General features: G+C 54.1%; 17 protein-coding genes across 17 annotated transcripts; 9 read left to right on the plus strand and 8 right to left on the minus strand.

Moving 5' to 3' along the window:
* Positions 1-22: 22 nt before the first annotated feature.
* On the minus strand, positions 23-1,895 carry MRET_0759 (transcriptional adapter 2-alpha; the record flags this gene model as incomplete). The annotated part of the gene is made up of 2 exons (XM_027627386.1): positions 23-1,812; positions 1,841-1,895. The coding sequence occupies 2 exons, from the start codon at positions 1,893-1,895 to the stop codon at positions 23-25; spliced, it is 1,845 nt and encodes a 614-aa protein (XP_027482677.1).
* Positions 1,896-2,070: 175 nt separating this feature from the next.
* On the plus strand, positions 2,071-2,841 carry MRET_0760 (splicing factor U2AF 35 kDa subunit; the record flags this gene model as incomplete). The annotated part of the gene is made up of 1 exon (XM_027627387.1): positions 2,071-2,841. One exon carries the CDS (start codon positions 2,071-2,073, stop codon positions 2,839-2,841), a length of 771 nt encoding a protein of 256 aa, XP_027482900.1.
* Positions 2,842-2,899: 58 nt separating this feature from the next.
* Positions 2,900-3,607, minus strand: MRET_0761 (Rab family GTPase; the record flags this gene model as incomplete). The annotated part of the gene is made up of 4 exons (XM_027627388.1): positions 2,900-3,049; positions 3,078-3,114; positions 3,141-3,358; positions 3,383-3,607. The coding sequence occupies 4 exons, from the start codon at positions 3,605-3,607 to the stop codon at positions 2,900-2,902; spliced, it is 630 nt and encodes a 209-aa protein (XP_027482901.1).
* An 87-nt stretch (positions 3,608-3,694) lies between these two features.
* Positions 3,695-5,143, minus strand: MRET_0762 (palmitoyltransferase; the record flags this gene model as incomplete). The annotated part of the gene is made up of 1 exon (XM_027627389.1): positions 3,695-5,143. The coding sequence occupies one exon, from the start codon at positions 5,141-5,143 to the stop codon at positions 3,695-3,697; it is 1,449 nt and encodes a 482-aa protein (XP_027482902.1).
* A 179-nt stretch (positions 5,144-5,322) lies between these two features.
* Positions 5,323-5,643, plus strand: MRET_0763 (uncharacterized protein; the record flags this gene model as incomplete). Its single annotated transcript, XM_027627390.1, has 3 exons — positions 5,323-5,349; positions 5,384-5,496; positions 5,532-5,643. 3 exons carry the CDS (start codon positions 5,323-5,325, stop codon positions 5,641-5,643), a joined length of 252 nt encoding a protein of 83 aa, XP_027482903.1.
* Positions 5,644-5,817: 174 nt separating this feature from the next.
* MRET_0764 (uncharacterized protein) lies at positions 5,818-7,149 on the plus strand (the record flags this gene model as incomplete). Its single annotated transcript, XM_027627391.1, has 1 exon — positions 5,818-7,149. The coding sequence occupies one exon, from the start codon at positions 5,818-5,820 to the stop codon at positions 7,147-7,149; it is 1,332 nt and encodes a 443-aa protein (XP_027482904.1).
* A 23-nt stretch (positions 7,150-7,172) lies between these two features.
* On the plus strand, positions 7,173-8,555 carry MRET_0765 (pentatricopeptide repeat protein; the record flags this gene model as incomplete). The annotated part of the gene is made up of 1 exon (XM_027627392.1): positions 7,173-8,555. One exon carries the CDS (start codon positions 7,173-7,175, stop codon positions 8,553-8,555), a length of 1,383 nt encoding a protein of 460 aa, XP_027482905.1.
* MRET_0766 (phosphatidylinositol 4-kinase type 2) lies at positions 8,548-10,576 on the minus strand (the record flags this gene model as incomplete). Its single annotated transcript, XM_027627393.1, has 4 exons — positions 8,548-10,036; positions 10,063-10,116; positions 10,143-10,330; positions 10,361-10,576. The coding sequence occupies 4 exons, from the start codon at positions 10,574-10,576 to the stop codon at positions 8,548-8,550; spliced, it is 1,947 nt and encodes a 648-aa protein (XP_027482906.1).
* A 129-nt stretch (positions 10,577-10,705) lies between these two features.
* Positions 10,706-11,878, plus strand: MRET_0767 (RNA polymerase I specific initiation factor; the record flags this gene model as incomplete). Its single annotated transcript, XM_027627394.1, has 1 exon — positions 10,706-11,878. The coding sequence occupies one exon, from the start codon at positions 10,706-10,708 to the stop codon at positions 11,876-11,878; it is 1,173 nt and encodes a 390-aa protein (XP_027482907.1).
* A 174-nt stretch (positions 11,879-12,052) lies between these two features.
* On the plus strand, positions 12,053-12,941 carry MRET_0768 (protein phosphatase PTC1; the record flags this gene model as incomplete). Its single annotated transcript, XM_027627395.1, has 2 exons — positions 12,053-12,629; positions 12,658-12,941. The coding sequence occupies 2 exons, from the start codon at positions 12,053-12,055 to the stop codon at positions 12,939-12,941; spliced, it is 861 nt and encodes a 286-aa protein (XP_027482898.1).
* Positions 12,942-13,215: 274 nt separating this feature from the next.
* MRET_0769 (RMND5B protein) lies at positions 13,216-14,901 on the plus strand (the record flags this gene model as incomplete). The annotated part of the gene is made up of 1 exon (XM_027627396.1): positions 13,216-14,901. The coding sequence occupies one exon, from the start codon at positions 13,216-13,218 to the stop codon at positions 14,899-14,901; it is 1,686 nt and encodes a 561-aa protein (XP_027482899.1).
* Positions 14,898-15,950, minus strand: MRET_0770 (ATP synthase mitochondrial F1 complex assembly factor 1; the record flags this gene model as incomplete). The annotated part of the gene is made up of 1 exon (XM_027627397.1): positions 14,898-15,950. One exon carries the CDS (start codon positions 15,948-15,950, stop codon positions 14,898-14,900), a length of 1,053 nt encoding a protein of 350 aa, XP_027482832.1.
* Positions 15,951-15,982: 32 nt separating this feature from the next.
* On the minus strand, positions 15,983-17,290 carry MRET_0771 (phosphatidylinositol glycan, class W; the record flags this gene model as incomplete). The annotated part of the gene is made up of 1 exon (XM_027627398.1): positions 15,983-17,290. The coding sequence occupies one exon, from the start codon at positions 17,288-17,290 to the stop codon at positions 15,983-15,985; it is 1,308 nt and encodes a 435-aa protein (XP_027482582.1).
* A 63-nt stretch (positions 17,291-17,353) lies between these two features.
* MRET_0772 (F-type H+-transporting ATPase subunit O) lies at positions 17,354-18,095 on the minus strand (the record flags this gene model as incomplete). Its single annotated transcript, XM_027627399.1, has 3 exons — positions 17,354-17,919; positions 17,960-18,020; positions 18,060-18,095. The coding sequence occupies 3 exons, from the start codon at positions 18,093-18,095 to the stop codon at positions 17,354-17,356; spliced, it is 663 nt and encodes a 220-aa protein (XP_027482831.1).
* A 202-nt stretch (positions 18,096-18,297) lies between these two features.
* Positions 18,298-20,964, plus strand: MRET_0773 (translation initiation factor 3 subunit C; the record flags this gene model as incomplete). Its single annotated transcript, XM_027627400.1, has 1 exon — positions 18,298-20,964. The coding sequence occupies one exon, from the start codon at positions 18,298-18,300 to the stop codon at positions 20,962-20,964; it is 2,667 nt and encodes an 888-aa protein (XP_027482830.1).
* Positions 20,965-20,978: 14 nt separating this feature from the next.
* On the minus strand, positions 20,979-22,670 carry MRET_0774 (regulatory subunit for Cdc7p protein kinase; the record flags this gene model as incomplete). Its single annotated transcript, XM_027627401.1, has 1 exon — positions 20,979-22,670. One exon carries the CDS (start codon positions 22,668-22,670, stop codon positions 20,979-20,981), a length of 1,692 nt encoding a protein of 563 aa, XP_027482829.1.
* Positions 22,671-22,867: 197 nt separating this feature from the next.
* On the plus strand, positions 22,868-23,557 carry MRET_0775 (ribonuclease HI; the record flags this gene model as incomplete). Its single annotated transcript, XM_027627402.1, has 1 exon — positions 22,868-23,557. One exon carries the CDS (start codon positions 22,868-22,870, stop codon positions 23,555-23,557), a length of 690 nt encoding a protein of 229 aa, XP_027482828.1.
* Between the last annotated feature and the right edge of the window lie 2 nt (positions 23,558-23,559).

Consider the following 23,559-nt stretch of genomic DNA (forward strand, 5'->3'; position numbering starts at 1 on the left):
TAGATATCTCTGTAGGGTATGTCTACGACCGAACGCCGTCGTCTGTCGTAGCGCGAGACGACGCCCGTGTCGACGGAGGCGGCGCCTCTGACCAGGCCGACGCCTGCGTCACGGCCTGAAGGTAGCCACGATCGCGGAAAAAGTCGTATATGTGCGCAAGTTTGCGGCGATCAATCGCACACAAATGCACCCAGTGCTCGATGGTCAACTCCCGATGGTGCACAAAGCTGCTTGTGAGCAAGACCGACTTGAGAAGCAGGAAGGGCTGGGGAAGAATGTGCAGCGCCGAGCACAGCTGCTGCTCCTCTGGCGAAAGCAATTGGATCGAAGGCGCACTTGCAAAGGAAAACTCATCGCCTTCCTTCTTATCCAGGACGGACTGACTTCGATCACGGTGCCGAGCACGGCCTGTTGTCTGGGCAGGCAGCGTTCCTTCTGCGGCCTCCATCTGCCGTTTCGTGCGCTCGGCCAGCTCACTTTCGTAGCGTGCTGCCTCGGACAGCGTCGTAATGCCCAATGTACGGTACTGCTGAAGCTGCCGAACGACTTTTTTTAGTGCCTCTTCATAGCATAGGTTCTGGTATAATTCTTCAAAGTCCATGGCTGTCTGAAGCGTCGAAAAATGCTTGATACGCGCCAGCAAATCACGCTCCTCCTTGGGCCGCCGGCGCTCCCCTGCTGTATTTCGTCGGTAGTCCACCAAGTTGCGCTCAAAAAGAAACTGCTTTTTACGAGCTCGGCGGTCCAAGTGGCCGCTATAAATGTCGAGGATGGCCAGTTTGAGTTCCAAGTCGGTCGGATCTTCTTCCCAGTCAGGGGTATGATCATCATGGGTGGCGTCTTCTGTTTTCGCCTCGGCTTTGGTATCTGGCACCGCATTTTCTTGTGCGTCTTCCGGTTTTTCGTCCACTTGCATAGATTCGTCAGGTGGGGGATGCGTATCGAGGGCGTCAGAAAACGTCTCTTCTTCCATATCATCTTGGTTTGGCACGGCAGCCGGAACCGGACCACCGCGTCCACTAGACTCCATACGTGGTTTGCCCTGAGTAGCACTCTTCCCATCCAATGCTTCTTTCTCCGTCGGCATTGTGTCACCCCCAAACGAATATACCAGTCCAAACTCCATGTCCTTGACAGCATGCTCCGCTTCCTGCTCAAACTCTTGTTCAAACTCCAATCGTCCGGGCATAAATCCTGAAATTTCGCTGTGAGTCGTAGGGGCTGAGACGAGCGGTTTGGCAGCTTTGGGCGGTACAATCGGCATCTGCGAAGCACGCAACTGTTCAATGCGCTGACGACGCTGTAGCTGAAACTCGTCGGGAGAGATGTCGGCGTGAAAGTCTTGGTCAGGTCCCACGATGGGCAGCGGCTCTTCGCCCTGAAATTCCGGGTCACAAGCGTGGTTTTCGCGCCATGCATCCACAGCTTTTTGGGCACGCGCCTCACCGGACGGCGTACCATTTTTACCTTCAATGTACACATCGATAAAATGACGCTGTACCTCTTCTTTGGTGCGATTACCTATATGGTCAGCAATATCTGCCCAGTTTCCCACACCATATAGCTGGCATCCATCAATCAGTAGCAGTTCTTCATCCACGCCCCAGTCTGGACAATACACAGGCGTCGCATGCTGCTCAATGACACGGTAGTCGTGCCATGCTTTGTGCTGACCCAATTCCGAGCCAGTACAAAAGCATGTACCACACAAATCGAAATCCTCGCATCCACCCGCACACCGAATGCGCACGGTCAATGTGATATCTGCACCGCACACATCGCAGTGGTATCGCACACCCGGCTCAGAAGCAGCTGCAATAGTAAGCAATTTGAAACGTACATGATCGCTCCTGATTCGAGTGTGTCGGGCGCGGTTTGCGATGGCTAACAGTCATCCACCCAGACTGCTTTTATGCTTAATGTATGGCAGCCCACACGCCGCGCGTCGATTTGGTCGACGTGAATGCTACTAGCGTCGTCCTCAAGCGAGTGAAATCACGTGGTACCACGTGGAGAACATTCGATCGTCGTGCGAAGCGACCAGCCGCTCCTTCTCACCCCTTGGCCGACATGATGCCTATGTCTCGTGACTATGGCACAGAACAAGATAAGGTAAACTGCTCCTTTTATTTCAAGATAGGAGCATGTAGGCACGGAGACAGGTGTTCACGTCGTCATATTCAACCCGAGCGCTCTCGAACCATTCTTCTATCTAATGTATACCAAAACCCAAAATATCTTGATCCTGACTGCCGCGCATCCGATGCGGAATTGCAGCAGCAGTTTGACGATTTCTTCGCTGACTTTTTCAAGGGACTGAGCGCATATGGTCATCTTGTTGAGATGCATGTCTGCGATAATGTGGGTGACCATCTAATTGGGAACGTTTATGCCCGCTACGAGACGGAGGACGAAGCGCAATGCGCCGTGGATGGTCTAAATACGCGGTGGTACTATCAACGCCCCCTTTTTGCAGAGCTGTCACCCGTGAGCGACTTTCGCGAGGCGTGCTGCCGACAAAATGAGACCAACGAATGCAATCGTGGAGGCCAGTGTAATTTTATGCATCTTCGACACGCGTCCCCCCCTTTGGTGCGTGAGTTGTACCAGCAGCTCGCTGTCGAAAATCGAGAAAGAAGGCGCGAAGCACACGCCAAAGAAGACTTTTTGCGGCTTGGCTGGAAAGAGCGGCTTGAGCGCTTGCACTCTGAGGCCATTGAGCAATACGGCCCTGACCTGCCCGTGTGGAATGCTCCAGATTGGCACCAGGGCACCAGTGGCGGCGACTGGCGTTCGGAGCCAACTGCGTCCAACGAAGAGATCACTCCATCTACCGCGTAAATACCATCGTAGACATTATTGTTGATATCTATTTGCACATGCTCTAACAAAGCTCTTTTTACGTGCAGCATGATGCTCCGAATCGCGCAGTCGAGGCGTCAAGATGGACACTCTCAACATGGCTAGCCGTCTGTCTCGATTCTGGAGGGTTCATTTTGTATCGTTCAAAGATATCTTTTGCGATAGATGCGAATACTTCAGCCACATTCTGCGTGTCAGTCATGCAGACATCGTACCTGGCCAGTCTTAGCACTTGTCTCGAAAAATAACAAGCTGGGCTGTCAGCAAAATGTACTTACTTATGCTGTTGAGCAAACGCTCTGCCTTCCTCTTCTGATACAGTACGTTGTGTACTAGGGCGATCGGCCATATTTCCCACCAAGGCAATGCTGGCGTTTTCTTCGGCTTGCTCGCGAACGTCTTCGAGCCAGCTGGGCAAATGCTCAAATGTATCATGCTCGGTCACATCGTACACCAATAAACACCCGGCAGCCCCCTTATAATAGGAGCGTGTGATCTGTTATAAGTTATCAGGACGTACACTCCGAAACTGTTCACTGCCTGCTGTGTCCCAGATCTGCAGTTTGAGTCGTTCACCGGAATCAAGCGTCACGATATGCGATCCAAATTCGATGCCGATGGTAGCATCAGACTCGACCAAAAAACGGTCTTCTGTGAAACGTACAAGCAGGGAAGATTTGCCGACAGACGCGTCCCCAATGATGATGAATTTAAGGATATAGTCCCAGGCTGGTCCGGGAGGCATGATGGCAGGGCAAAATATTTGTGGGGAACGCCAAGGGTGGCGCGCAAGTCGACCTCGTCACAACACTTTATTCAGGATGTCTATATACTAGTCGGGACCTCCCTCATCATCTGTAAACTCCTCCTCTCTCATAATACCAGCGTGTTGTCCTCCAAAACCAGCGCATTTGGCCCAATGCCATCCGTCTGAATAGGGCTCGACATGCACTGGGAGGAGAAGGGTATAGTAGCTGGCTGCCATGCCAGGGCCCACATTGAAAAATATTTGCAGGTTGCGAATCCATCCTAGATCGTACACGCTCTGGAATACCGCGTCTCGCTCCTTGGCTGTTTTTTGGTAATGTGAATGATCCTGACTCTCCACAGACGTTTCATTGCGTGCTGCCAGGTACAAATGCCACAATGCCAGGATAAATACCGCTGGCCCCATCACAATGGCCTTTGCATAAAGCGCCAAGTATAGGATGCGTGGGAACACGGTCGATATCCAAATCTTGTTCACCAGAGCATTATAAGCGATAGGCCAACCTGAGATGGCGAATATGAAAGCACCAAGGGAGAACCATAACATGAACAATATGAAATACCGTTCATTTCCCAGACCTACACATTGATTCAGCCATGGGCAGTGATGATCGTATTTCAAGATACACGCATTACACGTGCGGCAATGATGTGTCCGCTCAGGCTTGGGGGGATACACGATCATCTTAGCCTCCTTGTCGCCGAGCCATGCGTGAATATCGTGCTCGCCCTCGTCTTCCTGATCATGGAACAATGCAGCAGGTGCATCGGGAGCTTGATGCGGATTATCAGTATGGGCCAAAGCAGCTTCTTCCCATTGCTGCATGACGCCCGCCCGGCGATTGATTTTCTCTTCCCATCGCAACTCGGGCGGAAGACACGACAGAGCCTTGGCCAGTGTCACAGGTTTGCACTTTTTACAAAAACGAAATACGCAGCGGAGATCCTCTTCAGGATTGCCGCACAAGTATTTATCAGGCAATGGGTTTTTGTCACTTTGACTTTTGCATATCATGTCCAATTCCACGTCCAACGGCAACTTCATGCAAGCGGCCGCGGCAACTTGATATTGCCGCGTGCGCCACCACGACCTGCTGCCCGGACCGAGTCGGCACTCTCTGTTCGGAGAGGGCAGTCCGTGCTGTACAGTCCCTGGTCCCACTGTACACGCCATATAATAGGACCAGATCATCATGGTCACAATATAGAGACACAGTAAGGTGACAATAGAGCACAGGAGCATCACCGACGCATCCGTGACGATGCCTTCCCAGAATGCATTGGGTACTGCTAATATCAAGTGCCATATGGATGGGAGCGACATGATTTCAGCGAGGGCGTTTGGCATCGGAAGCCGGTTCGGAAACGTGCAAGTAAAAAAGGCCATCATGCCCATGCCGACAAGAATCACATATAAGGCGACAAACAGTGGACCTACGCGACCTAATACGGCCTCTCCCATCCGCTCGAAACGCCTGAAGGACCTGTTCACGAGGTGTGCCAGCGCTTTCATTCCATAGGTTACTTGGAGGATGAGAGACGATGGGGCTTTGGTCGCTTGACAGGCTGCAAGTGCGCCTCACCGCGTCAATTTTGAAGTGGAGATATCGGCCGAAGACGGAATTGGGTCTCGTACGCTGGGCCGCCCAACGCATCTTGGGCGCGGATCACGACGAGGCAGCACATCTGATCATGTCGCAGCTATACGCGCAAGCTGAGGTATGCTAACTTGTGTCGAAAATACTTACATCAGGCCGAATACAATGCATGGCCTGTGCAAAACCCACTGATTCCTGTCCGTTTTCTGCCTGCTATTGCATCCGTGTCTCTGGGTGCTGCATTCCTGCTGGCATTCTTCTATACCACGTACGTATTTCTCGTGCCTTCTAACGTATTCGCAGTCTTCCAAACGCCAGCGGATCGATCAAAGCACCCGTTTTGAGCTTGCTTAGCAGTCTCTGTGCCGGTGTCGGCCTTGTTGCGCTCATGAATGCGGTGGGTGTGTATGTGTAACATAGTTTAGCATGGATACGACGCTGTCTTTATCATATCCACTCGTAGACTGGGGCCTCGTGAGGGGTCTGGACGGAGATCGACCGGTAGGCCAGGGCTTTGTGGAGGCTACCTACGAGCGCAAAAACGGGGCACGTCTTAGGCCAGCACCACCCAGGCCTTGGCGCGCTGTGAATGGGCGAAGCGTTCCTTCCATGCACATCGACACCCCAAACCGTCCGTATTCAGGAAGTATTAGATCAAGTGCCTGTGACTCCCAAGTATGCATGCCCGCTTGATCATGATGCCTTGCAAGTGGTTCAGCAGCGCTGTGCTCGGGTGACACAGACACAAAGGCCTTCATCTCAGAGCGAAGCGCTTTCAGCAGCCGACGAGGCTTGGTCTTGTCGTTTTTTAGGCTCCGCACCTCAAGAAAGACCCGAAGTCCCCGCAGCCTTTGCGTTCGACCATTATGAACATGTACAAGCCTATGCACACTCTGTGCCTGTGCGTGATCAAGACGCCGCCGAGACCAAACCTATACGCATCTCGCCCCACATTGGTCATGTGGCTGTGTCTCCAAAGGACCCGACACTAGTCCTTCAAATATCTGTCTACTCGCGACGCCATGTGCCGCTTTCCCGCCGATCTCGTGGTCTAGACGGATCGTCACCGGACTTCTCTCATGATACCCCTGCCTCCCACGACATAGATGGAGAGCTTGTGCATGCACAAACGATCGAATGTACATCAGCACACACACTTGAAAGCCTTGTGAGCGAAATGGCATGTCGCCACTGTGATTTACCACATGCACGTTACGCCCAGCCTCAGGCATGTCCACGTCATTGGACAGGTGCTGAAGATGCAGGTCAAGACAACGGTACATATCCAGGCTTCGATGCCTTTCCACTTCAGACGGATGTGTGTGTCATGATAGATGACAAACTGTACAGCCGAATGGACCCTGCCAAAGATCCTGATACCAGCTATGTACGTGCACTTCAGCAAGCCGCGCCGAGTATGATGACGTTCTTACGACATGCCAAATTTGGCGGCACACTCCAAAACACGCGTATATCTGAACTCGAGTGTCTGACTGTTCACCGACCCTACTGGCTACTACATGTAGGTGATTGTGAGCATTTTTGGACCGTGGATCACATGCGCCTCATGACAGAGCCGCCGGACCTCTTTCCACGCACTACATATATACAACGATGGATGCTGACATCCCTGTTCCGACAGTACTGGGCACCGAAAAAAGTTGTCGCCCAGAACGACCGGCACGGCGTGCCATGCGACATTTGTGATGGAGCCCGAGACGCGGTGGCCGTCGTATTGGGTGGCGATGCAGTCCAAATTCGTGAGAATGAGCGTGTTCGACTCGCAGGTATGCCGTATATGGTGACGCCATGCTGTGGACCATGCTTTTATATGGCTACAGGGCGTGAACTTTCCCACATGCTCGGCGCCGACGCCCCCTGCGGCGGTGCTTGGACTGTCTTGCCATTGTTTGTCAAATAGTGGAGGTATACTTGGCTCTCAGCATGCATCGAGCAGCACAGCTCGTGACGCGAGGTGTGTCGACGACGACGCGTCATGCACTGGCGCGGGCGCTTGAGCATGCTGAATTGGTAAAGGATAAAAGGCATGGTGTGGAGATGCTGGGTGTATGGCGTCAAATGATGCGTGTATTTGCGCGGCAAGGAATGGTGTCCGAAGCTCTAGCTCTACTGGATGATATGAAAGCGTGCCATGTTCATCCGCACATCGATGTACTTGATATGGCATTGGAAGCAGCAGTGCAAGCAGATCATGTGGCTCGCATCCAAGACGTATTGTCGTACTATGCTGCAGAACCTATGCATCCTCTTACCATACTTTCAGGACGTCATGTTGCGAATTGGACGCCAACCACGTATACCCACTTGCTTCACCACTGTGCACGCACATCAAATCTTGAATATATGATCCTACTTGTCAATACCGCACGAGCGCGAGCTGTGGTACTGGGAGAGGATGCCTTGCTACATATAGTGCGGTGTGCACACCAGGCTGGCGAGCCTCGCATCGCGTATGATATGGCTCGCAACCTCTTCAACAATGCTTCTGCGCGCGTATGGATGAATGTTTTACGCACATGCGCCGTGCACATGTACGCAACTGGTATCCAAACGGCGTGGGAGCACAGTCGTCCTCTCGAGGCCGACGAAGGCCTTTTGATCGCTATACTACATGCTGCGTCGCGACATGGGTATACAGAGTTGGTGTCTAGCGCACTGTCATGCATTTCTGAGCTCACAGATGTCCACTTGATTCCTGCGTGGGAAGCTTTTTGCGAAGCACAACAGTTCGACAGGGCGATGGATGCACTTGGCGAATTGCATGCGTGCGGTGCCGAAACACCTCCCATGGCGCGTCTCGTGAGCAAGGCGGCCGAGAGTATTGATGCACTAAAATGTGCATCTGCGGCACTTTTACGTGCACCTCGGTCTGTGCCTTCGGAAGCATGGAGTGCTGTCATGTACGCGGCCGCTGAACTGCAGCACATGCCGACCGCCCGGATTCTGGGATATGCAGCGCCACAGCCAACGAGTGGCGTCATCCAAGCGTGGCTGCAGTGCTGCCTAGACACGAAAGATAGGGCCGAGGCAGAACGCGCATGGTCCTTTATGCATGAGCAAGATATTATACCCACCGCCACTTGCTTTGAACGTATGGCGCGAATGCATTTGATGCAGGAGCAGTATGAAGAGGCATTCACGCTATTAGAGCAAACTAAGCAGTGTGCACTTGTTCCCACTCGCCGGATGTACGCGGCCATGATATGGACATGCTGGCAACATAATGATGAGCGTTGGCGCGATTTGATGCAAGAGATGCAAGAGGCACGATACGAGCCTGGCGAGCGACTTCGTGCGCTCAGTTGAAAGAAAAAGGCGTGCGTCGTCGTACAGGTTCAACTGTTTCGACCAGTACAGGCAGGGGATATACGCTTGTTCCGACAGCGAGATCCAAGGGCGGCATTCGTCGAGATGCTTTGGAACTTGGTGGCTCTCGTGGACTGTCATATGGCGCGGGTGTTGCTGTTGTTACCATCTTATGGCTTTTTTGCTCCATGGCCATCCGCTCCACAATATCAATACCACGCGCATTTGAAGACGGCGAAAAAGGAAAGGATGGAGACTTGGGCGACCGAAGGACCGATGGCATCGACTGCGTCACAAGATGGGCACGGCTTTGGCGATTCGGCTTCACATTAATGGCAGAAGCTCGAGCAGACCGAGTGTTATGTTTGTGATCGTGGGTAATGTCACGACGTGCCTTCGAGAATGATGTAGTGCCTTGCACTAGGTCTGTGACCGTCAGTTCGGCTAGCTGAGCATGTGAAAGCATTTGGACGCTGCTGCGCACGACAAATTTCGGGCGCGCGCATAGCTCGATGGGTCCCTCTGACTTTTGGCGCAAGCACTGTACAATGAGCCAGCCTTGGCCCATGAGCAGCGACATTTGATTTTGGAATGTACGCTCGTGGAAATGAGCATCTTGACTAAATATACGACGCAGACCTTCGATGGTACCGGCCCACCATATGGGATCAGTCAGCTTAGGCAAAAAAAGCTGACGCGTCTCATCAGAAAACGGAAGACCAATGAGACCTGTCGGAAGGTACAACCAGCCATAAGGATAATCGCGCAGACCTTGTGGATGCTGATGAGGGAACGACAGCGAATTATCAATAGCCCCAATCGTAATGTGTCGTTCTCCCGGGCGTGGATGGGGATTATACCGAATCATGAAATTGTCCAGACCGCGGTCTGTATTTCGCATAAGAAAATCGAGTAAGACGAGCTTCTCGAGCTCAAGACGCATGTCAGTAAAGACTTCCTCCGTCCATTCAAAACCATCTTCACCTGATACAGACATAGGCGTTGCTGCAGGATACGCAGACGCCTCCTCTGTGAACGGTGGCGGTTTCTTTGGTGAAGAGGCATTGTCATTGGCATCAGTACTGCCGTAAGGACCCGGGCCATAGCGGCATAGCAAGAGTCGCTTGAGAGCAATAAATGCCATCCGAAGTCGTGCACCTTGTTTTCTTCGGCTCAGGCGGTGAGCCCTATGCTCTTCGCGCAAGTCGCGTTCCATGACATCTTTGGAACGACCTGGAAGAGCATGCTTCTGTAAGAAACGACCCGCATTTTCATAGCCCTCAAGAAACTGTTGCAGAGATCCAATCTTGATCGGCAGCGGCTGCCAGCCCTGCTCCCATCGATGGCGGTCTTTGTATAAATAGTGAAAGGATGGACTCGAAAACCCAACAAGACGCGTCTTGGGTACCAGACCCAATCCGAGTCTATCGTCTAGAAACGAGGCCCCCACTTCGGATAGGTAAGAGAAATTAGGAATCAGGCTGCGTGTCAGTGTTGCTACACGTACCAAGGACGGCCCATGGCCCACCAAAAGTACTTGCGCAAAAATACACGTTTGGGACTGAGGTGAGCTGGGAAAACACGCACTTCAAGTTGCCGTAAGGTTCCTCGTCCATAGGTTTAAATACACCTCGTATGCGCGGCTCATCTCCGTTGCCATGATCGCACACAAAGTACGACCCACTCGTACCCAACGAAATCATACGCGGATTGAGTCCCGTAGACATCGCGTCACGGACACTCGACACCATATTATAAAAGTCAGCGTCATCCGGCTGTCTCAGTAAGTATTTATGCGCACATACGCGAATACGCGGATCACGAAATAGGCTCGGTCCTTGCTGTTCTGGCTCAAACACACTAACAAGGAATCGTGTTGGAGCAAAACGCTGTGCATATTGGTGCGAGGCAAAGTCATGACGAAGGACGTATTCCATGTCCGAAAAGTCGGCATGCGTCGACGCACAGGAATCCAAGAGAGACGCTGTTTCATCCACAGACTCCCTATGCTTTACCGCCATGATGTCCACTTCGTGCTTGAGGATCGCTCCTGACCAGATCCGTGCACGTGGGGAAAATTTCCCGACAGGCGCGTCGTTCATAGAAATGTATGCCTGCGCCGCTACCCCTCCACTTCTGACTGCGACCGTATGCAGCCTGCGCCGGCGTTGTTTCGGCCACCGCCACCGTACAAAGATGATCATGATATCACCTATACGCACAGCCTTCCCTCTTTGACGCACTGCGCACCACACACAGAGCCATTCGATGAGAAAAATGTGTCCTATTCAGCGCTGACGGACCAGCATCGCCAACATATGCGGCGTGTGCATGATCTGCTTCACTTATCTCTGTTACGTCAAGATCACGAGCGGGCTGTACGTTGTTTTATCATTCTTCTTAGATCTCAGGACTGGCGTCCTCTAGAGTTATGGAAACTTGGACTCCGGATAGCATGCATGGATGCTCACAATGATGCGGCGCAGAAGTACTTATTGCGTATATCACGGACACGTACGGCATTAAGACCCTATTCCCTGCCTTTTTTGATCCGCGAGTGGATCAGAAATGGTAATTATCAGCAAGCGCACGAAGAACTCAGCAGTATCATTACCTCTTTCCCGTATCGACTTCACCCCCTTCTGCATACATACCTTGGTCTCCTAACGTTGTATATCGGGCATGCTGAACCACAAGAGTATTTACATGACATACCGCATATGTCTACATCTTTCATTGTAACTCCAGGTGTGCGGCGCACGGCCAGATTTCACTTTGAAAATGCAGTCAAGGTGGCCCCACGTTACATGGCATACCAATCAGCTCTATGCAAGCATCGTTTCACACAACATTTTCATCGCCTAAATCGACTTCGACGCCGCGCACAACAGCATCGCGTTCGTTTGTGGAGAAGGCTTCGTCAGTTCGGATGGGTGTTTTGCGATGATACCGCTTGGGCGTCTCAAACCAATCAAGATCAAGAGGAGGACTCATCTGACTCTATGGCAGAACTATCTGATTCAGCCGTCCTGCCTTCTAGTGATTATTTTGGACTGGAACTGGATTTTCCCTTGCCCTCAGATGAGTCTGATGCAGAGCCAGCGTCTGCGGGAGAGACGGAAGTTTCGGAAGGACCGTCATTACCTGAAAGTGCTACGACAAGTCGCAATGTGACGCCTGAACCAATGGCTTCATCAGAAAGCGAGTCGGATGAAAGGGCTATCGACCCAGATCCCACCTTTCTGATTACGGTTCCCGCCGTCCAATGTAGTGTGCACATGGCCACTACGTGCCTTCGGTGGCTAGACGAATCTACTCGTTGATACCTGTTTTTAGTAACAGTAGCGCAGCCACTGTAGCTCGAAACGCCCACGTTGGCCCATGGACGCCCTTTCGGTGCACGTGACCGTATGGTACGCCTGGCAAAGACCATTCCAGGCCTGTAACCATTCTTACGCATTGAAGGACACGACTTCCAGCTTGACACGAGTGCCCAAATGCAAGAGCATGCAGATGGAATCACTTTATCTGCTAATGCGAATTTGGCAGTTTCAAGCAATGTGCATCCTGCCGTGGGTGTAGCCGTCGATAAAAACGGGAAGTGGCGTCGGACCATGGAGGACGCGCACACATTCATTCACGATTTCGACCAGGTACCTGGTCAAGGGTACTTTGCCATTTTCGATGGACATGCAGGAAAATTCGCTGCAGAATGGTGCCGTGACAATATGAGCGATATCCTTGCTAAGGAACTCCAAGAACACCCAACAATGGATGTCCGAGAGGTGATGAAAAACGCCTTTTTGAAAACCGATGACCAGCTCGAGATTGAATCAAAAAATGCTGGTGCTCGTAGTGGATGCACGGCTGTCCTGAGTCTAATTCGTCTTGAACCAGGGAATGATGATCGGAAGAAGCGTGTCCTGTATACAGCCAATGTGGGTGATGCCCGCTCTGTGCTATGTCGCGGAGGTAAAGCCATCCGTCTCACATATGATCACAAGGGAACGGATCAGTTCGAGACAAAGCGCATTACGGAAAAGGGTGGATTCCTACTAAACAACCGCGTGAATGGTAAGTTGAGTGCTATACTGACTGGTAGGTGTTTTGGCTGTGACGCGTTCGCTTGGTGACTTTTCTATAAAAGAATTTGTGGTGGGAACACCTTTCACTACCAGTATTGATCTGTGTGACGAGGACGAATTCCTCATTGTGGCTTGTGATGGACTATGGGACGTGGTGAGTGATCAAGATGCAGTGGATCTTGTTTCTCAATACATTGATGCCCAAGAAGCGGCGCAAAAACTGTTGGAGCACGCCCTTGAAAATTTTAGCACGGACAATACGTCCGTTATGATTGTGAAATTTCCCAAACGAGCCGAGTAGTTTGTAGCATATATAAATCCCTGATGCATCGTTGCTGACTAAGCCTGTTTTCAGGAACACGATAACGACGCGGACGCCCGATCGATCACGTGTATCATTGGGTCCCTATCACGATGTGGCAAGTCACACTACCTGACCGTGTAAGAATCATTGAAGAGCTAGGACAAACAGCCCTTGTGTCAGACGCACATATCTTGTTTCACGATTAGTATCGCACACGAGGCTTAAGGCTCTATTTGTGCCTGCGGCGCAGTGCTATCTAATCTAGTCCATCATGAATCCACCAACACACGATACCAATGGCGCATGCTCAATTACATGTGGCTCGTCAGCCACACGAATCAGGTATGCCGACGCGAAGCCTCGCGTTGAACTTGAACATACTACGAAGAGGGAAAATGCGCCTGTTTCTTTATCGCCCGTCGAGCAACCCTCTATTTCAGCTTGTGTTGTGCAATCGCCTTGGCCAGTAAAGAGTTCAATATCGCGCTTTCCAGGTGCAGATACATCATCGACGAACCAGGTCAAGAATTGCGGGACCTGGAAGGCCCATTTCAAAGAGCCACACAACAAAAGTGCGCCAGAGCCTCATTCGCGTGCGCGAAAGAGCTCAATCGGTGGGCTTGTTGGTTCGCCACATCCACGAAAGTGTGGCACAATCGAACCAGAAAAGACTTGTCGACGTCATCGACTTTCACCGGCTGTGATTCCTCATCTACATGGCCAAGTCGGGGACGATGATGAAAACGGAGATGAAGACAACGACGACAATGAGGGCGATGACGACAATGAGGGCGATGACGACAATGAGGGCGATGATGATGACGTCGATGACGATGATGACGATGATGAGGACGATGATGAGGACAACGGTGACGATGATGACGATGACGAGTATAATCGGGCTGCCGAGGGAGGCGGATCAAAGACAGTGTCTAATTCTTCAATCCTGTTACATGGTGCTCGCAAGTCGAATGTCACTAGCATTCTGGAATCTAAAGAATCTCATCATGCGCTAACTCGAGCAGAAAATGACCGTCCATCAATTTGTCGCCGTGGCTGCCTTGCTTTTGTTGAAGCCCCTGTATGTCGTCGATCGGTGGCACATGAAAGGTTGCTTGATACAAAAAATACCTCCTATACCCAGCAGCGATCACACACAGCGCCACTCGTTATCATGGAGCGCGCAAAACCACGTCGATCCATGTCTCTTACACTAAATGAGCATGACGCATCAGACCCATGTTCTACATGGGTCGAACAGGGCCTAGAAGTGGATGATGCATATCCGTGTCGGGAACACAGGACTGGTCATAGTCTTGACCCGATTACGGCATGGACGGCTCCTGCATCGCGACAGTCATACTCGCTGCGGCACAATATGCATCCTCCGTTATTACGTGCTTCCAGCACGCCTGGCCATGTTTTTACGTCCCTCACACCGCCCATGCCATCGCCTGAGCACGACAAGACCGAAGAACTTGCCTTGGTGGCCGAGCGTTTGTTATTACATCAAGAGGACGAGACAGACATATCGGAGCACGCGTCAGGCCAGGCGGCAGATGACAGTGACAATGATGACGGCAGTGTTGAAGATGAGTCTCAAAGTCCGTCTTCGATTAGTATGACTCCCCGCACCATGTCGTTTTATCGTGATCCTCATGCTACGGCGCGGTCAAGTCCTTGGCCTCGGAGTTTGCATGCGAGTGTCACGCCTGTTCCTCGCCCACTCAATGTGGCCCATCCGCCAGAGTCAAAGCCTCGGGCCTACTCTGTCTCGGGTGCCCAGATCTCGACGCCCAGTTTCGTGTCATCTCATCGACCATGCGTCCAGCCATCATGTATCGCTGTGAGTGACGGGCACCTGCGCTCGCCTCCGATGGCTGCTATCGACTGTCAACACGTCCAGGTTGGGTCCCCACCCTGCAGTACATGCCACCCTCAGCCACTATCTCGCTAAATTTTCCATGATGCGTCAATTAGCTCTTCCAACCGGAATTCAGTGGGCCGCTCGTGAAAGGCTCGGAGTAGGGCGCGACGACGGTCGACCTGTTCGTCATTATCGAGCCCCTCTAGTGCCCAGTCAATGTGGTAGAAGCGCTGCAGTCCTAGTGTAAGTAGTTGTGCATCTTTCTGTTGAATATGCGCCTTGCCCTTGTCGCTCTCAGTAATGTCGCCACGAAGCAAAACGATCCCTTTGGACTCGATAAGGTCCGTATAGTGCGTCAAAACGAGGGTAGGTTGAGCATACTCTTGCCGCAATTTGTACTCAGCCAGTGGTGTGAACAGTACGGCCATGGGAGCAGGTGCATTGGACGCGGTGTCCGCGGGTTTAGGCAACGGAATCCATTGTAAATAATATACTTCGTAGCCTGACTCGGCCTCGCCGTCTTCGTCAGCCTTCTTGACTATGCGAGGTAGAGGCAGCACGAATTGCGGGAATGACTTGGCTGTGTCGACCATCTGCGCATAGGTCGCAGCAGGCACCACCGCCGAGATCTTGTTTTTCATTATATGAAAGGCTGTCCACAGCTTGCCGATGTTCTGAGGAGACTCGTGCACGATTTTTTCAAGTTTCATGAACGTAGAGAGCGGTTGAACAGGACTCGATACATCCTGTTCACGGTCCAATTTGGCTTGCTCGTTCTTTCGGCGCTTTTCCTGCAACTTGAGACGCAAGGCTGCATCGCGATGTTCCACCGGTGATGATGCCGCTTTCATAGCCGTCTCGCGGACTTGCTGCTCTGAAGCTACCTTCTTAGTAGCATGGGCCAAGTCATCCACGCTCTTGTAACCGTGCTCAGCGACTTTAGCCTGCAGCTTAGCCTGGTACTTGGCCATCATTTCCTCGCGCTTGTCCGCCAGTCGCGCTCGATCACCCTCCGCAAACTTTTCGAGCATCTCATCAGCCTTGGGTATATGCATACGCAGACACGATGCGTGTATTGAGCGTGCTATGCGCGGTACTCGCGCCCGCATTGCTGCGCGAAGTATCACCGAGGCTGACATGATGGTCGTTGAGCGTCTACTTGACAAAATGACTAAGCGACTGCGGGGGAAAGGCCGGCAGGCACGAGTCCACACATGGCCAGCATGTAGAGGAACAGGTACGTCATCGACTCAGGCACGGAGGCATACATGGTCGACACGAGCAAATTTACGACGCCAGTAGCCAAGTTCGATAGTAGAAATAGGACCAGCGAGTGTCGGTTGATATTTTCAAAGAGGGGGGGCGTCGCCGACATGGCGTCGCTGTGTCGGTGCTCCAGCAGCATAAATCCTAGGAGGAAGGAGACGTTAAACGCCGCACACCAAAGCACATAGAGCATATTGGCCATACGACGACTTGTTTGCGAGCCCACGAGCCTGAGGCAAACAAGGAGGGTCCACAGAGCGATGGCACGGACCAGGAGAGAACGATGAACATCGCGGCGATCTCTTGTGGTAGTGAAGACCGTGCGTCCCACGTCAAGACCTAGTAGAGCAATGCACACGTAGCCCGGCAAGCTGGTGACGCCCTCTTTGTTCAGCGACACCCAGCTGGTTGGATCGCGCACGTCCGAAATGGACCAGGGACCCAGTGGGGTATACATCAATAGACCTTCATGCATGATCGATGCGCAGAGAGCCACTAAAGCCCATGGCGCCATGGGCCATGCACGCTGCACCAGTTCTATAATGGGCAACAGCAAGCCCATAGTGATGAAAAAGTTCCAGTGCACGCCATACTCGGACACATGCTCAGGGTACTCGGTGCGCTTGACGAGCAGGATTCGCACGGCACCCAAAAGTAGCAGCGGTACGGTGCGTCGCGCAAGGCGACTCCATGAGCTGCGCGTCGAGCGCAGCGACACGAGACCATGAGAAAAAGTGAAAGACCCCACTCCCAAATCCATCAGACTCGTACCCCATGTTTCGCACTTCGCCAAAAAGCGAGGAAAGATGGGGAAGTCGACAGCCAGGATACAAAAGATGGTAAGCACCATAAGGTAGGCGCGGTACACCGTAATACATGTCTTTGGATGACCTCCTGAAGGCAGCTTGGACGTCTTATTCGTGCGTACAATCGCGAAAGCTGCTGCAGAAATGAGTATCAAAGCAACAAGGGAGTAGACTCGATGTGCCAAGACCGTACATGCCAGCATGAGCGGCAAAATCAAAATGCCAAAGTCCCAACCGTAGGGCATCCAAGTATACACCCTACATGTCCGCACGCATAGCCAAAGGGCGTAGGAGACGAGCGAAGTAGCGCATATGGCGTTAATGTAAACGATGGAAGTGCCATTCTGCCCAGTCACCCAGGCCTCCTTGTCATGCTTGTACGCATGCCAAGTCTCCGACCGCCCCATGGCAGCGTGTGGAGAAGAGACACGGAAGTAGGAGAATGGGCTGCCATTCGTGTGGCTACCTACCTAGATCGACTCACGCAGGAGAGCGTTGAGCTTGTTCACACGGTTGGCAACGGAGAGATCGACGGAACGGTCGCCGAGGTCCACCGTGATACCACCCTGGAGCGACGAGTTCACCTTGTAGTCAAACTTGACGCTCTTGGCGCCGTTCGTCGAGGCAAACTGCGAGCCCTTGAGAGTCGACTCGAGACGCGAGGCGATGGACTTGTCGAGCGGCTTGGCGCTTGTGATCGTGATGATGACCTCGCCACGGTGGGCGCTCGTGAGCTCGAGGAAGCCTTCAATCACTTTTTCCGTGAGACCAAGACGGCCGTTCTGCGAGAGAGCGTCAAAGAGGTTCGACGTGAGCTCGTCAGCACCGCCCTTTTGCTTGGCAAGTAGCTCGCTCACGGTCGTCGTCCTTGTCTGCGACGATACTGTTGGGTTGGTGAGGAACGAACGCAGCTTCGAAGCGTCAGGCGAGTCGGACTTGAGAATATCGTGGAAGTACCTCAGGTCAGACTCCACCTTCGAGAGGTTCTTCTCACCCTTGGTGAGAGCCGACGTGTACGCAGCCATAGCGTACTTGCCTTCCATAGTTAGTTCGAGCGCGAGAAGATGGCAACGTACCAGCTAGACCCTCGATCTGGACCGGAGGGCGCACAGCAGCCTGGGAGGCATATCCACGAGCCTATCAATGTCAGCCAACATGCAAAAAGAGAATACATACCTGGTTACACACACGAGGCACAAAACGAGACGCCATGATAAGAGTGCTGATCGTCTACAAGAAACGACGGGCGCCGACACGGCCCTCGACCGCTCGCTGGCGCCCGGTCAGGCCCGGGGCGTGGTCATCACGTGATTTGCTACTCACGTGGCACATAAGAGGGGGTAGGAAGTAGAAGAAAAACGCCAGGGCAGCGGCACTGGCAGCCGCAGAGGCCGACGACGACTTTTTTCCCAGCATGTCGAGCCGATTCTTCCGTGCGATTTCTGACTCGGAATCTGATTCTTCTGAGGAGGAAGAGCTGCTGTCGGATGAGGAGCAGACCCAGGTGAAGTCGAGTACAAAAAAGGGAGGCGATAGTGATGAGGACAGCGACGAAGACGAGGACGAAGACAGTGATGAGGACAGCGATGAGGGCGACGCCCCAGCCTCGTCCGCACCTCGCAAGCCGATGTCTCGATTTATGCGGGATGCTGATGACAGTGACAGTGAGAGCGAGGAGGAAGCTCCGAAGGTGATCAAGAGTGCGAAAGATAAGCGTCTGGACGAGTTCCACGCCAGTGTGCACTCCATTGAAAACGCGCAGCGCATCGACGACTGGATTACGATATCGAAAGAATTTGATATGCTGCTGCGCTTGTGTGATCGACAGCGCACGCTTAATGAGGTGATCCCTCCTGCGTACATCAAATGTATGGCGTCCTTGGAAACCTTCCTTGCCGAGAGCCTAGCGAACAAGGAGGCTACGAAGAAGATGAAGGCCCCGAATGCTAAGGCGATGAATGGTATGAAGTCCAAGGTCAAGAAGATTGTGAAAGAGAACGAGACTGCGATCCAGCAGTACCGTGAGGATCCAGCTGGCTACGAAGCCAAAGTCCAAGAGGCTCAGACCACTACGGCCATGCCAGAGGTGCCGCAACTGAAGCCCAAGGCAGCCGCGACAGCGCCTGTCGTGGCGCCGTCCGTGGAGGCGGAAGATAGCGCCGACTTCCAGACGGTGGGCCCCGGTGGCAAGGCGGTCATGACGTCCGAGGCGCTGTTCAAGGGTTTGACGGCGGTTCTCGAGGCGCGTGGACGTAAGAGTACGGATCGTAATGAGCAGATCAGCACGCTGACCAAGCTGTACGAGGGTGCGCAGACGCCGTACCAGCGCATCCGTGTGCTGCTGACCCTCGTGGCTGCTCGCTTCGACTACAGTACGTCGGCCAATACGTATATGCCCGTGGATATGTGGAAACAGGCGCGTGAAGAGCTCAACACGCTGCTTCGAGTGCTGTTTGAGAACTTAGCCTACTTGGTGCTTGAGGAGACCGATGACTATGACGACGAAGTCGAGCGCAAGCCGAACGAGAATGGCGAAGGCGCGTTTGTGCCGATCCGTGGTAGTGTGGTATCGTTCATTGACCGTCTGGAGGACGAATTCACGAAGAGCTTGCAGAATATTGACCCGCATGCGACCGAGTACGTTGAGCGCTTGTGCGATGAGAAGCTGCTGTATCAGACGATCGTATTCGGCCAGAGCTACTTTGAGACGGTGCTGGCGCAGCCCTTACCTGAGAAGATGGCGCACACCGTCGCTGAGCCGCTTCGTCGCTGTGTGATGCGCCGCCTAGAGTTGATCTACTCGAAGCAGGATGTGATCATTGACGCTCTGGAGACGTCGACGCGCGAGGCGCTGCCGGATCTGCCTGCATCGCGCATTGTGCCACCGTTCGACAGTAGCCGCAGCGACGGTGCCATGCAGCTGGTGCACGCTCTGTGTGTGTACTTGTATGAGCGTATTGACGACGCCAGTGAGCGCCAGCGTACGCGTGCGATCTTGTGCCATGTGTATCACCACGCCTTGCATGCCGACTACCATGTGGCGCGCGATCGTTTCTTGATGAGTCACCTGCAAGAGTCGATCCACATGGCGGATGCCGAGACGCAGATCCTGTACAACCGTGTGTTGGTGCAGCTGGGTCTATGTGCGTTCCGTGTGGGTCTGGTCCGTGAATGTCACACGGCGCTGCAGGAGATCCTCGCCACAGGCCGCTTCAAGGAGTTGCTCGCGCAGGGTGTGTCGAAGGGCACCATGTACAACAGCGTTTCGACGGAGCAGGAGAAATTCGATCGCCAGCGTCAACTGCCTTTCCACATGCACATCAACCTCGAGCTGCTCGAGTGCGTGTACCTCGTGTCGAGCATGTTGCTCGAGGTACCTAATATGGCGTACGCTGGCTCGGACCTCGAGCTGCGCAAAAAGGTGATTTCTCGGCCGTTCCGTCGCATGTTGGACTACACGGACCGGCTTGTGTTCTCAGGCCCGCCGGAGAACACGCGGGACCATATCATGCAGGCGAGCAAGGCGCTCCAAAGCGGCGAGTGGAAGCGGTGTGTTGAGCTGATCCAGTCGATCAAGATCTGGAAGCTGCTCCCGCAGAAAGACGCCATCCTTGAGGTCTTTGCCCGGCATATCCAGCAGGAAGGCCTGCGAACATATCTGTTCAACTTTGTGTCGTATTACGACGCGCTCTCGCTCACGCATCTCGCCACCATGTTTGAGCTGCCTGTGTCGACGGTGCGCTCGATCATCAGCCGCATGATCTGGAACGACGAGCTGCCTGCGTCGATCGACCCGATCCACAACGTGGTCGTGTTCCGCCGCACGGAACTTAACCGTGTGCAGCAGCTGTCGTTGGCGCTTGCTGAGCGTGCGAATGGCATGCTCGAGCAGAATGAGTGGCTCCTGGACGCCAAGACGGATGATCATACCCGCCCGGGCCAGCACGGCAGCGGCGACCGGCAAGGCGGCGCAGCGGGCGATGCGGACGATCGCCGTGATGGTCGCCGCAAGGGCGGCCGTGGCGGCCGTGGCGGTGGTCGTGTCCCGCTTCAGTCGCATGTACTTAGTCAAAAAGCCTAGATATTTGTCAACAGCTAGCTAGGAGGGGTATGTTGTGTGTCGTCCTGGGGTAGGCGGTCGTCGGCGTAGTCGCTCCATTGCGATACCCCCGCCGGTTCGCGCTGTACGCGCTGCAGCAGTTCGTCGATGCTGACGAAGTTGCTCTCGTCCAGCGCAAACTTGCGGTGCCGGCGACTGCGTGTATGTTCGTAAAAGTCATCAAAACGGCACCGACAGTTCTCGCAGTGCCCTGGCTTTTTATCGCGTGCCTGCTGTGCCTTGCGCGGGACACTGCCGGTACTCCGCGAGCGACGAAGCGTGGGATCGCGGCCTTCCATAAGCCCGTGCAGCATGCGCTGTACGATCACACCATGCCCGTCTTTCGGCCGCTCCACCGGCGTGTGCAGACGGCGATGCAGTTCCAGCACGCGCTTGTCGGGCTGCGTGCTCGACACGCCGGCTGTCTGCGACGTGAGCGTCGTGGAGGTCGTAGATGCCACAGTGGACGCGAGGGCCATGCTGTTATCTGACGCCATAAGTTCGGGCGTAGCAGGCAGCGGACGCGCAAGTGGAAGGTGCATCGACGCGGTGCGGCGGAGTGTAGGCTGCCCCTGGGGCCTAGGCTCGAGCTGTGCGAGTCGCTTGCGTTCCTTGGGGTCGACGTAGACAAAGAGCCCGCGTCCCTCGACATCGCCATGCAGTTCGGGCCATGGTGGTGGCCGGCCGGTGCCTTCGTGGGCATGCCGGTCATACTCTTGCACCAGAACGGGGCGGTGCTCGCCTGTGGCGTCGGTGACGAGGATATGGTATGATTGCTTGCCAAAGTAGTGCACGTCACTGCGCATGGCCAGCGGATCACGCTCTGTCGTGCCATGCAGCTTTTCCTGCATGAGCATCTCAGACAAGGCTTGTCGCTGCTCCGGCTCCGCACCCATGCCCGCGGGGGCATCGTCAGCGAGGAGGAGGGAGAGGATGTGTTCGAGTTTTTCGATGCGCCATATTTTCATGCCAAAGTGCTGGGCCTTGTACAAGAGATCATTGGCAGGAAGAGGCTGCGTCCACTCGTCCATCGGATTCCGATCAGAGTGCAGCGGCACGCCGGCGGGAGGCGCCGTTGGCATCACTATGCGCGGTGGCGCAATGCCGCTGCCATCGTGCTTGCGCTTGCGCCGCTCGGTAGGCGCGCTATTCTCTTTTTCGTCACGCACAAGAGGTATACTGCGCGTCGTAACGACGTGTGTCACGCTGCGCGAGAAAAAGTCTTCTACGCTGGCGCCCAGCTGGGCGATCTGCGGCGAAAATGTGCGCGTCTGTGCCTCATCCAGGCCATCCAAGTAAAACACAAACTTGGGAAACGCTCTGCCAAAGGCCACTTTCCACTGCCGCTGCGACTGCGCCTTTTGCTGCTCGCGCTGATACCGCTCTTCGCGGCTCACGCGCGTGGATCGATCAATCCGCGTGGTGGTAGGGTGCGGCGGTGATATCGCCACGCTGCCCTGTGTATCACTCCCACGCATCGAGGCATCATACAAGTACGCGTGTGAGCGCTTTCGCTTGCTGTACTCGGGCATATTGCGAACGTGCACATCGTCCAGCGGCACAGCTCGTTTTTTGGGTGGCGTCCCCACCACGCCCGACTCGGGCTTGGCGCTCGGGCTCTGCTCGTGAAATACATTCTTCGCGCTGAATGGCAGCCTAGCTGTAGGTCGATGCGGGCCGAGCGACATGATATGCCCGCGCCGCCCCCGCCGTGGAAATGTGGGTCGTGACTTAAGCCAACGCCCCGGCGTGGACCAGACACGCCGCGACACGCGTCTTTATGGAGGTGTGTCACTCAGCTCCACCTCGAGCGCGCTCCGTGGACCACAACGGCTCGGCGTCCAACATTCGCGCCTCGGCCACGTACGCGCTCGCATGGAGCGCGATGGCGAAGCGCAAAGCATTCGTAGCCTACGGCGTACGTGTAGGACGCCATCCGGGTGTGTACAGCACGTGGGATCAATGCAAGGCCCAAGTGGAAGGGTACGCACGTGCGCAGTTCAAAGGTTTCGCTACGACCGAGGAGGCAGAGGCGTACGTGCAGGGTCGCACGCCCGCGAAAAAACACCGAGTTGATGCTGCTATACCCAACACGCAAGGCATCGACGGTCACGCTCCGATCATCGTGTACACGGACGGATCGACACTCGGCAATGGCCGAGATCATCCGTCGGCGGGCTACGGCGTGTACTGGGCCGACCCCGCCCACCACAGCCTCAACCGCGCCGAGCGTCTCTGGCAAGGCGAGCAGACCAACAATCGCGCTGAGCTCATGGCCATCCTCACGGCCATCAAGCTCCATCCGGACAAGTCGCGTCCGCTCCAGATTTGCACCGACAGTCTGTACGCGATGCAGTGCCTGCAAACGTGGATGCCAAAATGGAAAGAACGAGGCTGGAAGACGCTTCTCAATCAAGATGTCAAGAATCGCGACCTACTCGAGTCGATTGAGGCTGCGATGAACACATGCCGGTACCGCCCCTCGTTCACGCATATCCGCGGACATGCTGGACACCACGGCAACGAGATGGCGGACCAGTTGGCCAACCAGGGTGCGCGAATCACAGACACATAATC

Source organism: Malassezia restricta, chromosome I, assembly GCF_003290485.1.
Source record: "Malassezia restricta chromosome I, complete sequence".
In the NCBI taxonomy this organism is placed as follows: Eukaryota; Fungi; Basidiomycota; class Malasseziomycetes; order Malasseziales; family Malasseziaceae; genus Malassezia; species Malassezia restricta.